The sequence below is a fragment of the Lepidothrix coronata genome, unplaced genomic scaffold, assembly GCF_001604755.1.
Source record: "Lepidothrix coronata isolate B3197 unplaced genomic scaffold, Lepidothrix_coronata-1.0 Scaffold44, whole genome shotgun sequence".
In the NCBI taxonomy this organism is placed as follows: Eukaryota; Metazoa; Chordata; class Aves; order Passeriformes; family Pipridae; genus Lepidothrix; species Lepidothrix coronata.
The window spans coordinates 847,806-861,193 of record NW_016690224.1 but is presented as its reverse complement, the minus strand read 5'-3'; the positions used below and the strand labels follow the sequence as shown (position 1 = coordinate 861,193).

The window sequence follows — 13,388 nt, the reverse complement described above, 5'->3', positions numbered from 1 at the left end:
TCAGCCTCCAGGTAGGCTGGGACAACACAAAAATCAGTCCCCTGTTTAAGGTTCATCTACAGTCAGACAGCCAAGAGCTGATCCCCAATGCAGTCCCACAAAGCTCAGTTATGTGATGCAGGCTGCATGCAGGGCCAGAAAACAGATGTGACTTTTGACTTCCATGGAGATCCATAACCATCAAAGTTGTCAGCAGCAGTTTAATGTCATATGACATTTCCTTGACACTATCATAAAATGTTTGAAGGCAAACAAAATGTTAAATCTCTTCATCACTAAGAAGTGTTAAATGGGAAAACCTTAGACATCTGCAACATAATTTATTCTTGTTTGAAAAACTAGTTCACCAATCACCAATTTTAAAGAAATTAATTGACTATTTATTATTCTTACCCTGAAAAGGCTCAAAAGTATCCATAAAATCAAAGTTTGGCTGGAGAGGAATAAGCCCTGGTTGAATCATGTCAGCATTTCCTAAGTGTCCTGCAAAATTCAGGAGACAGATTAGATTAGCTTCCCATCACTCACACAATAACAGCAGCAGGAATAAAGCATTTGGCTAAAACATGAACAGACTCCACATCCAGGCTTGGCCAAGATATTACAGAAAAACTGCTGCTGAAATGAACTGAGCATCTGCTTCTCTTCAGAACTACAGTACAGTTTTGAAATCAAAACCACTGGGGAATGAAACTTTCAACTACTAAAATGGAAGAGGTGAGACACGAAGGCTCTCACTAACAACTGGGGATTGCCAAGTCTGGATGTCTCCTGCTCCCAGATCTGTCCTGCCCCTGCTGCACAACACAAACTTGCTGGGAAGCACAACCTGAACCACCAGAGCACAGTATTTTAAAGTAAATCATTGTGCAGTTCATTTGCCTTGAGTACAATTCCTGTAAACCACAGTTGCTCTGGAGTTGCTCAGACATCCTTGTAGCAAGGATGGTGCACAGTGTCCCATCAGACAGAACTCTATATCTCTTGGAACTGTTTTTACAGATGGGACTAGCACTTGTTCTAAGGGACAAAATCAAATTAAAATACACAGGTGCTCCCTCAAAAACACACCCACAACTATGCTCTGAGATAAATAACAATGCCTTCACCACTGACAAAGGCAAATACTGCTCATTACAGATTTATTATTCACAGTAACATTAGAAGGCAAAGCTGGGAGCAGCACACAAGAAGCTAAGACAGAAGTCAAATCTGGATGAATAACTGGGATTCCATAACCTATGAAGCATAAGACAGCTACAGTCTCTGACCTCTTTTTCTCTGTATCAGCAATATAAGATAGATATCTTAGGCAAGACTGCAAGAGCAGCAAAGCAACAAACCAGACTTTTCATAGAGGTTCTCACTGCAACATAGCTACAGCCAAGAAATACCTATGTCCCTGGAATTTGGCCAGGAAACCAGCTGATGTGAAGACAGTGTGGAGAAGAGTGTGTCGGTGAACTCGGACATGAGCATGTCTGCATCCAAGAGGCTGCCTTCCTCCATAGGGACTGGGGTTTCTCTGCCATACCTTCTTTTTTGCCAGAGAACCACATCATCATCCTGCCAAAGGAAAGGAAGAGAAGTCAGGCTGCTGCCCAGACGCCGACACCACAGCCCGGTGCAGATCTATAAAATCAGTCCTCATTTTTCACATTTTTAGGGAAAGAAGCTCTCTTTGAGGAGCCATCAAATGGACTGAAACAGATCAGTGGTGCTTCTTATACACCAACAACTTCAGCTCACTGGTTTGAGCAACAACAGAAGACTTCTGTAGAATAAATACCATGACATGCCAGGAAAGGTTTTTGCCCAAAAACCAGATGTTGACTAGAAGGACATAAGACAAAACAACTTCATCAACACCCTCTTGTTTGATTCATTACACATGTATTTTTGCACCTACAGCTTAACAACCCCTTGTTCGAATAAGAATTAAAAAATAACACAAACAGCAAGAATGCAAAGCAAACAACTCCTCTTTGAGGAGAAGTATCTGGAACTCTGAAATGTAGAGAAGTGTAATTGTACTCTGACTTTGTACAAGGTGTGCTGATGTTTAGCCCATAGAAAATACAACATAATGTGACTTGGCTTATCCATCCCTCACTAAAGGCTGAGCTAAACTGCATTGCCTTGAAAAACAGAAAACAGAACAGTGCTTCTGATCATCAGTTTATATGCCCAAAGCAGCTTTGGTGGGCTTGAGGGGACATACTAAAAGGTGATACCACTGTTCCTTTAAAAAGTTCATCTTTTTTTAGGATCCTAGCACAATATCTGCCTGAGTTGGACACAGCAGGAAGATCTGCAACATGTAGCTCACACATCCTCACAAATCCAGTTACACAAGCAGGGCAGCAGCGCCAGTTACAACTCAGTAACAAGATGGAATCACGTGCCAGCCCTCAAAGAGGTTCATCTCTCTGGGCATACAACACTGATTCTCATTTCTTCTGTCACAGCACTTTACATTCAACCTCTCCTCCATCCAATTTAAGCTACTAACCTTACATATCTCTCTAAGGCACAGAACATGAAGGTGTCTAACCTTAATTGAGGCTTAAGCAAGATGCTTGTCTTAGATTTTAATCAAAGCAAGCTACTGCATGTTACAGCTTTGTTATCTACTGTGGGTTCTACAAGCACAAATGCCATTACCTACCCTGACCAAACTTGAAAGATCTTCATCTTTATGTTTCTGTAGCTGCAAAAGGAGGGAAAAAAAGAGATGGTAAAGTCAGAATAGGGCCTGTATGTGCCAGCAGAAGACCTGATTTTGCAAAACTTTTAAGACCCAATCATGCACAATCAGTCCTAGCACAATAATTTTTAGTTAAGTGGAACTAATCAGATGTGCATGTCTGTACCAGCTTATCATCTGGTTTAAGTGCTCCTGCATGCTAGAAAAAGCGACAGAAAAACTCAAAAAGCAACAACATACTGATCAAGCTCAAGTGAACCAACAGACCCTTTTCTTGAAGTATGTTCTCCACTTGTGGTATTCCCTGATGACTATTTCAATTCTTCGTTTCCAGTATTTCCCTTCTGTTGCAATGGCCTGAGAATACAAACACATACCACGAATTACACAGAATTACACAAGGCCTGAATATTCAGCATGTTTCCAAGCAAATATTCAGGCATAAAAAATGCAAAAGAAAGCATGCTAATTCTGTTTGAGCTCATGTATCAGCAGCCCACGCTGCCCCAGAGTTCAGCTATCACAGAGCAAATCTGACAGTACCAACTTCATCTTTCCCACAGAAACCAAACACGAGATGATGTCTGGCTGCACTGTCAGCATCTCCCACAGCAGCTGAACCACAGCCAATAGTTAAGAAATGGCAAAAAAAAAAAATTAAAATTAATTTTCTGAAAATAACAGAATATCCTGTGAATGCCACAAGGTTACATGCAGAGACACACACGTAAGCAAAAGCTGCTACAAACGACACAAAGCAATATAAATTTGATGTCCAGCTCAGGGAGGAGTGTGACCTTGCAGGCCACATACTAATGGCAACAAAAGGATCAGACATTATGGGTCTTCGATGTGTCACAGAGAGCGGTGTATAAACTGGGGAGAGCAGACTAATGAGAGCCTTAACTTTGTGTCCGAGGGTCACTTTCAACACAAACGTCAACACTGTTCTTTTGAAAACCTGAGACAGTTCCACAAACTCATCTGGAACTCCTTTGAGCTATAAATTATTCTGGAGTTATGCAGTACAGAGAGAGTCACATATTGCCACATCAAGGGCCTCACTGGTTTTCTGTAAGGTGCCAGAGGGCAGATGTTAGTGTTCATTTATGTTTACAAGAGCGCAAAAATGAAAGAACACAAACTCATATTTGCTCTTTCTGTGAAGTTACCCTGACACAGAAAAAGAAATTGCTTTTTGTCTTGAAACCACATCTCTCCAGTTACATCAAACACAGAAAACTCTCACAGGGTCACACAGATTCAGTCCTGAAAACAGTTGTCACTCTGATTTCACACCAACTTCCAGCCAGAAGACAGCTTTGGCTGTCAAAATCTTAACTAATCAAACTGCACTTCTTTGACTTACAATTCATTAAACTGGAACAGTAACATAAGTTACACAGATAACAAATGTCCTTCTGATTGCACCCTGATCACCTTAATGTGATAAACCTACAAAACCAGATTCAGTCTGCTTGTAATGGTTCCTTCTAAATAGACACAGATTTGCTCTGCTGCCCTCATTTCTAGCAGACCAGGAAATCAGGTTACGAAGCCCAGAGGTCAGTGGCCTGTCCCTCAGGTGTCACACACCTCTGGCCGGCGATGCTCGTCCACATCCACGGAGCCGTCCAGCGGAGTCACGAAGTGGCACACGGGGTTCTTGCGCTTCTCCAGGTCTGAAACAAGAACCAAAGTGTGAGTGCTCAGCACCTGAAGGATCTGCCCCTCTGTAACTGCAGCGGCAACACGTGAAAAGGAGTCTGGCCAGGGCTCTTTCCCAACAACAGGAGACAGGGAGCTCTCAGTCCGTGCTCAGAGCACTCAGTACGTCCTCTGGGACCTCTCTAAAAAGGCCCTGATCCAATGGCTCTCCCTCTGAGACATCAGCCTTGAGCACATTTCTGAGCTTGTTGCCAGACAATCATTTCCACCCTCCTGTTCCATTTGTCTCAGGGAAGCTGTGACACACGGGCACGGTACTTACACTGCATGTACCAGGCCCTCCAGATGGCGTTATTGAGACGGATTTTATCTCTCCACTGAAGTTTCAATCCCTTAAAATTTTTCCATTTTGGTGAAACCAACCTTCCACTGAAACAAAACAGACAACAAATCATTCTACTTTCAGTTTTTCTCTCCTTTCAAGACATGTCTCCCTAAAACTGCCAAACTGTCAGTAGAAAAAAATTACAACAAGTCACACTTGGCCAGTGACAACTTTTGCCATGTGCTGTCCACGGCTCACTGAGCCAGGAGACAGAGATTCATCCAGTTTTCAAGACTCCTTCATGTTCTCATCCATGAGAACTAAGAACTCAGAACTAAGAACTGTCACAACTGGTCTCACAAGTATCTTCAGCAGGAATGAAATTCATTTCACCCACTCTTTTCTTCTTGCCATTATCCCACCTTTTCAAATCCCCACCTATGAGCTTCCATCAACTGAGAACAAGGTTACACAAAATTAAGCCCAAAACCTGGCCTAGAGGTTTTTGAATGTTTGGTCATATATAGTTGTGGCTTGGACTTTCTGAAGTTCATTTCTACAGTTCCACTCAGTTTTCCAGGCTGGTAACACTGGAAAGGAAGAATGAAATGCCAGTTCTGGCCCAAGAAAAACCAAACCCCAAGAATTCTACAATGCTGGCAAACACAGCTGGGCACAAAGGATCACCAACAGGCTAGAAATAGTTTTTTCCGAGGCAAGGCTGGAAAGAGAAATGGCTTATGTATGAATGATCTTGGGAGGTAGAAGGGAGATGGAAGGAAAAAAGGAAGAAGTAACAGGGATTCCAGTAAGCACTGTACAAACACAAACCACCCAGCCTTCAAAACACACCTCTATGAATCATTAATCCATATGACTGACAGAGCAGAGGAAGTAGGAAATATTCATAGCACAGTAAACTTAAAGCCAGAGACTAAAGCACAGGAATTGTGCCTATTCCAGGTTCTCCCTCTTGTTTTTTGTGGTTTTAACTGCACATCTTCCAAGGCAAAGGAAACAGGTTCATCTTGGCACAGCACGAGCATCAGGTCAAGAGGTTATGGACATCTGTGGTAAAACGTACACAAAGGAGTGACAGGAACAGTCACCTCCAAACACTTTGCCCTCTCAGGAGAGATCACGGAGCCCCTGGGCAGTGGGGAGTGGTTTCTGCCAGGAACTGCAGTGGCACTGCAGGGATGTACCAGAGCATCCAGTGCCCCAGCACAGGCAATCTGCCACCACACACTCAGTGCACATCAACTCAGGGATGAATTATTTATCCTTAAAAGCCCCTGTTTTACACACAAGCTCTAAAAATCACTGTGCAAATAGGAAGTACATCCTACAGAAGTGCTAGGAACTTCTCTTGGCTCTCCCAAGGCCAGGCAGAGGCAGGGCTGGGGCTGGAGAACTGATGATTCCCTGTGTCCTATTTGATCTGGGAAACCTCCCGACAGCAGCTCTTTTTAAAGAAAACTTTTAATAAAACTTGTAATACTATGAACAAGTAAAAAGTCTTCACAGCCTAAACAAAAGCAGCCAGAATGCCAGGGCTGCCAATAGCAGGATATTAAAATAACACTTTCTTCAAGTATTTGGCTTACCATTTCTTTCCTCCCTTGCAAACACCACAACTGCTCTGGCCCCCAACCCTGACAGTAACAGAACAGTAAATGCCAGACTTCAGCCAAGTGACAGGTAAAGAAAACCAACTCTGCTCTTTTAATTTGACTACTAAGTAAAATGCCAGTTGTAGCAACAGGTTGTAGAAATGCACCATCCAGTGAGTTGTTGCCTGACAGTAAAAACTTAAAACACATCTCCCCAAACCCTATTTCCAAGTTTCAAGACTTTTAGTTTATAAAGATCCTCAAATTAAGTATTAGTCTCACTGTTCTCCAGCTGCCGTGTCAGGGCAGAGAGCAGATCTCCACCTGTTTAATATTTCCCCCATCACCTTCAGTGTTCGCTGCACACCTTGTCTTATCTTTCCTTCTAAACCCAGACTAAAGCACATCTTTTCCTACTTTTCCTCTGCACATTAACAGTTTAGAGACAGCAGATTAACTGATGATGCATCACCAACACTGACAAAGTGCCCACATGCCTTTGACTAAGAAATCTGTCAACTTAATGTTCATCTCCTCGTAGCTCTGTGTGACTCGACAGTTTGCCAAAGCAACAAAACTCTAATAATCTGCACCCAGAATAGCAAGAGCAAATGCTTTTCTATAAAAAGACTAAAAGGAACTGTAATCAAGTCTCATACACTCCTTGCATCTTCAAAGAGCTAATTAAAACTGGAATTAAAACACAAATAGTTTAAAATATTTTCTATTACATTCTTACAAAATGCTAAACAAAAGTAGTGCATCAAAAGAAGGAAGTGATTAAGAACCTATTCTTAAAATAATTATTATTTTTAGTTCCCAAGGGAGCAAAACACAAGTCCAGCTTGAGGTCATAAGTGAAACGACTTCAGCCTCAGTGGAGAGGAATCAGCATGAAGCTGACAACAATGTTTAGACACTATTCCAAATTCCAAAGTCAATGGAAAGTCAATTACTTTGTACAACACTGTGACTGAGAGCAGCTGCTTAACTGAAACCAGCCTTCAGCAAAATAACAAGGAAAAACCCAAACAACTGGAGAGCCCCTCTGGCTGCTGCTCCTGCCGGCTGGGTAAGAACACACCAACTCCTGCAAGAAATGCAGAGCAACCTGCCCAACACCAGCGTGGTCACCATGTACCTGGGAGTGTCAATCAGCACACACGTGGTCCTGCCTCTCTCTACCACAGCTGCTGCAGCTCTGCAGAGGTGCTGCTTCCAAGGAGGGCAGCAGGAGAACATCTCAAGGGAGAACTGGACCCACCAGTGCCTGGCACAAGCCAGGACAGCTGCATGGCTGTGGCATGTGGCCAGTGGCATGGCCTGGGGATGCTGGTGCTGCACAGAGGGTGCCCAGGCAGAGGAGCACCCAGGGAACCAGGCTCTGGTTGCTGCTGCCAGAGGCACAGCTGATGCAAACAATGCTGGGGGAATAGGTGACTTTCCTATTTTCCTCACTGTCACACACACATCACATCAAAGCAGCTGAAAACCATCTGGTGGATAATGTGCAGTGCATTCCAGCAGCTCAGCTCAGTCTCCCATGAAGAAACCTCCTCCTCCTCCTCCTCCTCCTCCTCCTGCTGAGACCAAATGTCCTCAAGTGATTTGATCCCAGCAAACCAGCTAAAAAGGCTTCAGCTGAAGAGTCAACAGAGCTGGAATTCCCCCTGGACACAGTGGCCCCAACGTGCTTCAGAGAGTCACAGGGCTGCCAGCAGAGAAGCTGCAGACACCCGAGGCTGCCACTTCCATGTGCTGGAGCTTTGACCTGTGAGTCCTGGATACATCAGGAGAGCTGGAGTCCCTTCCCAAGTTTTGTTACATACATTTTCCCAGCTCAGGAACCACCTGAGCCAACGGATACAAGCGGGCAGACAGCTAATGCAGCTGTCACAGTAACACAACCCTCTCCATTTTTAAAACTCCAGGTTAAACAGCTGGGTTTTAAAAACAATTACAAACCTTCCAATATCACAGCATTTGCAGCAAAGTACAATAAACAGATGTCCATTGTGAGAGCATGACCTGATTCCCTTCAACATGTTTTATTTTTTCCTTCAATCAACTGAAATGTAATTAGGAGAAGGTTTGTATTCTAATAGTACAAAACAGATTTTACCCTGGCAATATCCATCTACATGCAAAATTTTGCCTCTGAGAACCTCATAATTTTGTTCTATATTAATAAACCCAGCTAATGAATGACCTTGCAGGATATTTTAGCTGTGTTTTTGACTCAGCAGGGACAAGGCAGATGGGTGACCTTCTTTCTTAACAGGTACAGGGCACACGAGATGCCACTCACAGCTGTTAAACTGACTTCAAATTTAAACCAGTAGCTCTTATAGCACTGAAAAAACATTTAATTAATAACCCCAATGAAAAACTCTTCTGACTTCTGCAGAAGCACGATCAAGCTCTGATATGAGATGACTCATGGCAGAAGAATCCCTTGTTCTCCTCCCTTAATCAGATGGACTTCAGTCAGTATAAAACCATATGACACGAGCACCCTCCAGATTTGGGCAGAAAGGGACATTTATTTGTGTGCAAACCCAGGAGAATTTTGGTTTTTTTCATTCCTAATCAGCCTTAAGAAACACCAGCGTTTAAAGAAACCAATTTTGACAAAGAACACTGAAGGGGCAGACAAGGAGATGTTAAAATATTAAGATAAATTCTACCCAAACCAAGACAACCTCAAAAGGCTGGTCTGGTCAGCTTATAAACTCTCCACTTAAGAGGTGGTTTGAATACATATTGACTGAATGGAAACTATAGGTATAGTAAGGTAGAACTTAAGGGTTTCATACAGCTCAAATGCTTCATTAAGCTGTTTCTGGTTCCACTTGCCATTCCCCATATTTTATCTCCCTCAGAAACTCTCACAACAGCACCACAGCCTCTACATTTAAATCCCCTTCTAACAGAAGGCGACAGGGAAGACTTTGCTGTAAACACCAGCCTGAAAAATCCCCTTTTCCCATTCAGAAAAATTTAAGTTCATTCTCCACACCATGACATGTAAATGTTGCTGAGCAGGACTTTCAGCTGGCAAGTGATCTTGGGATTGTAGTGAACTAAATGCTGCACAAAGTAAGAGCTCTTTAAAATACCCTGGGAGGGATGAAATGCAGGATATTGTGCTTAAAAATAAGGAAACATTGAATTACACGTCTGTGGCTACAAAGTGTGAGTGACAGCACTGGAAGTGGGACGTGGATTTTTTTGATGTACCACTGTACTCTGCACATAAAATCCTCATTTCCAGCCTCTCATCTTTCACGTGTCGTGACTGCAGGAACAAGGAAAATCTACAGTTGGCTCTCCAGCTCGGGAGGTGGTATTTCTCCTTTTGCACTCAGGGAGCACCTGGCCAAGATCTGTACATGGAATTTAAACACAAATCTCCCAGCGCTGTTGTTTAGATTCCACAGGCCTGTCCCTGCTGCCCAAATATGTATTCCCAGCAAGCACAGCACATACCATGAAAAGGAGCTACTGCAGACCTGCAGGAATCACTTCTCCTACAGACCCCTGGGGTCTGGTGTACTATGGTTATAAACAAATTATTTTGTTTTCAAAGCTGAATTTTGTAAATTCAGTTTACGGAAACAAGCTACAGAAATGTGTTGTATTTTCCTGTTTAGGTAACAGATTCCCACTGCCCTTATGCTAAAACACCTCTTTTTTGCCTTGTTAACCCCTGGTCAAAACCCACTGCCCTCTGTGCCTCCCCCCAGTTCCTTCCTGTACATGGTCATGCAATTTTTTAATTAGTGTAAGAATTTTCCTTTTATTACAGGTAATGGTAATGAGGCTCTTAATTTAAGCAACAGAAAGAGAATCTGATTTGATAGTACAGTAGCTAAATAGATTAGCTTTTTCAGCAACATAGAAAAGGAACTTTTTGGCTTCTCCCCAGCATTTTTTTTTCAAAGGCGTGGTTTTAGTTTGTTTTTTAATCTCTGATCTGTTTTGTTAGGGAGTTGGGCCTGTCAGCTCAGCTCTCCAAGAGCCAAAACTAACAGTATTTCCCCAAACAAAGGTTCATTCAGAGAATCAGATTATATGCATTGTGTGGTGGAGCAAAGAGGCAGGGGAGAGAAACCAAAACATTTCTACACAAAGTGGATGTGTAAGACTGGCGAGGAGGCCACACTGGAGCATCTTCCTATTTGTACCTACACAGTTAATCCCAGCTGCAGCCCAGGGATACTTAATCCCAGACAGTGCTCATTTTAAAAGCAAGATTTAGGGCAGGTCATTTGCTTGGTTACCTGGTTCATCCTCCTTACCTGAAATCCTCCCTCCAGGGATGGGCAAGGGGAAGGATGTCCTATTGCCCACACTCCCCAAAGGAGAGGAGGGAGCTCCGTGCTGAAGTTACAGCAAACATTTTAAAACAACCAAACCATCCCCACCGCTTGATTAATCTCCTTTTAAAAATAACACTTCAATCTTGAAGACAGAGACACTGGAAGAGACAAGCATTTTTCCTCTATCATGAGCGTTATATATTAAAAAAGTGCTAGAAAAACAAAACCAGAAATCAAAGTCAGCCGCCAGCAAATGGGAATTGCAACAGCTGCCAAGGAACATGTTATCTCAACTGATTTCACGTAGGCAGGCTCAGGTATGCACCTCCTGAGATGGAACAGCAAAGGGGAAGGTCACTTGTATACCACAAGCAAATATTCCTGCCCCAAACGCACCATAAACCTTCATTTATTGATATTATTACTTCAAGTAGTTTTGAATTTAAGTTTGGAACTTTAGATTAATTTGCATAAATGAAGGTTCACAGTGCCTGGGCTCTTGCTCTGATAACCTTGTCTATGCTGGACTCACAAGTGGCCAAGGAGATGTTGTGGCACACAAGTGCTCCCGTGGCAGCAGACCTGTGCTTTGCCAAGGAAACGTCCTGCAGCCTCCTCAGGCTGAAGCAAGAGGTGAAAAACTCCTGTTTTGAGAGTGTTATTACATCTCCCCTGACAGCTTTTCATACCACCACCACTGAGTCAATCAAGGAAAGGAGTCTCGTGCTCCTGTTCAAGCCAAACACAACAGGGCCAAGGCCTGCTGTGTGCAAGGGAGCTGGGAAGGACCCTGAGAAATGCCTGCACCAGATGCAGGTTTCGTACAAGTTATGAAAGGGTGAAAAGAGCACAGGGCAAAAGGGAACATAAAGAACAGTACAAATATCAAGGAGACTTGGAGGATATAGTGTTCTTCAGCCAGTGGCTATTTAAAGACTCAGAATATTTAGATAGTTTCTCATTTCCAGTCAGAAATCAAAGGATATTTCTAGACATGTTCCTGCTTTTCAGACATTTGTCCAGCATTGACTCACTTTACTACAGAACTGAAACAGCAAGAGAAGAGGAAAAGCTTCATAAGAAACACCACTCGTCTGTCAGTCAAAAGGCTGAGAAATGGGCCTCACCATCACCTCTGTCACTGCTGGCCCTCCCCAAAATCTCCCCCGATCCCTGCTGGGCTTAAGTTTTGTAGAGGGACCAAGTCATACACTTTGTAACTTTATAAATATTATCACTTTAGAAAATGTCACACCCCTCAAATGTCAAAAATCAGGACCTTCAACAAAGAACTGCCAGAAACATCATTATGAAAACAGATCCTGACACACAGGACTAAAACAGTGCCATTTTTAGAGCAGTTTCAATATAAAGGGAAGTGATTCCTACTCACTTATCTCACAGTGTCTTGAAATTTTCCACTTCTCCCTAAAACTTGCTTTCTGCCACTGGCTTTTCATCAGCCTTCTCAGAATCACAATATTCACTACATCATACAGATGATCAGAACTCCACCTTCCTTCTCATTTGAAAGGATGGCTGTTGGCTGCCTCTTGTACAGGGAGCTGCATGTTAGAATCTTTTTGAACATTAAGATCTCAGCCTAGATTAATGAACCGATCAAGATGTGATGATCTGGGACTTACATTATGGTTCAAAGATTTTTTGCACACAGAGCTTCTGAAAAACCCAAACAAACCCTATCAGTGTGACAGATCAGCACAGCTCTCTGAGCAGCACACACAGCACCGGAGCCCAGAGCTGTTTACCGGGAGGGAGAAACTCGAAACCAGCTCTGTCCACAGAGGATAGTGTAACATTCTCTGAACGACACTACGAGCCTATAAATACACTGCAAGACTTCAGGGATCTTATTCTGAAAGCGCCTTAAGGGTTTGCAAAAGCAGAGATGCTCCCCCAGCTCTCCCCTTGTGACACAAAGCTTTCATACCAGCTGTCTGCAGCCAGCTCCCTGCAGCTTGAAAAACACCAGGCTTGTTCCCAAATCCAGTTATTACAGACTCGAGACTTCAACAACACATACAGTTTATTCAAAGTTTACATAAAAGCTGAACCAGAAACTACACAAGAGACAGAAGCAGGCTAAAGGAACCGATGTGTTACTACTACAGCTACTGAAAGATCAATCAAAATCTCATAGAAAGGTAATGCAGGGAGAAAACTCCTTCCAGAGTTAACACGCAACAGCCTACAATGTGGAAAAGGAGTTTAGGAAAAAATAAAAGCACTTCTAAAAGGTCATGCACGCCTCCCAGGAAAAGTCTCTACTTAGAGCTTTGTTGGATCTATGTGCAAAGAAATGCTTTGGCAATGCCTTCACCAAAACCAGCCCTTCAATTCGAGGTGAACATCCCAGGGAGCTGTGAAGTGGCAGTTCCTGCCATGGGAGCAGCCACATCTGAAATGCAGCAGTGAAAGTCCCTGGGATTCGCTATTCCAAGAACACAGCCTCCAAGAAAGGGGGAACATCCAGAGAACATGCAGTGGAAAACAAACCTTCACCTCTGGGTCACCAGCTCAAATGGGAGCTGTAAGGTTTGCAGCAGCGCAGGAAAGGCTGTGAGTGACCCTCCCCTGGTTAACTGGGACCCGGGGCTGGCAGGGGAGCATTAATGCTCGTGCCACTCAGTGCTCAGCACACTTTTCCCAGATGGCTCCTGTTCCCCGTTTAGGACTGGACGGGCCAAGGGCGATGCCTGGTTCCCACACACAGATGGAAAGAAGACCAGCCC

At 43.4% G+C, this 13,388-nt stretch overlaps 1 protein-coding gene across 1 annotated transcript in view; it reads right to left on the bottom strand.

Moving 5' to 3' along the window:
• MLXIP (MLX interacting protein) overlaps positions 1-13,388 on the bottom strand; it is a 46,503-nt gene that overhangs the window by 18,800 nt on the left and 14,315 nt on the right. The window contains exons 2-7 of the mRNA XM_017814251.1: positions 4,698-4,804; positions 4,304-4,389; positions 2,975-3,064; positions 2,669-2,710; positions 1,395-1,566; positions 394-483 (exon numbers count right to left, since the gene is read on the bottom strand). Coding sequence (XP_017669740.1) covers positions 394-483; positions 1,395-1,566; positions 2,669-2,710; positions 2,975-3,064; positions 4,304-4,389; positions 4,698-4,804 — 587 coding nt within the window. The remainder of the gene's footprint in view (positions 1-393; positions 484-1,394; positions 1,567-2,668; positions 2,711-2,974; positions 3,065-4,303; positions 4,390-4,697; positions 4,805-13,388) is intronic.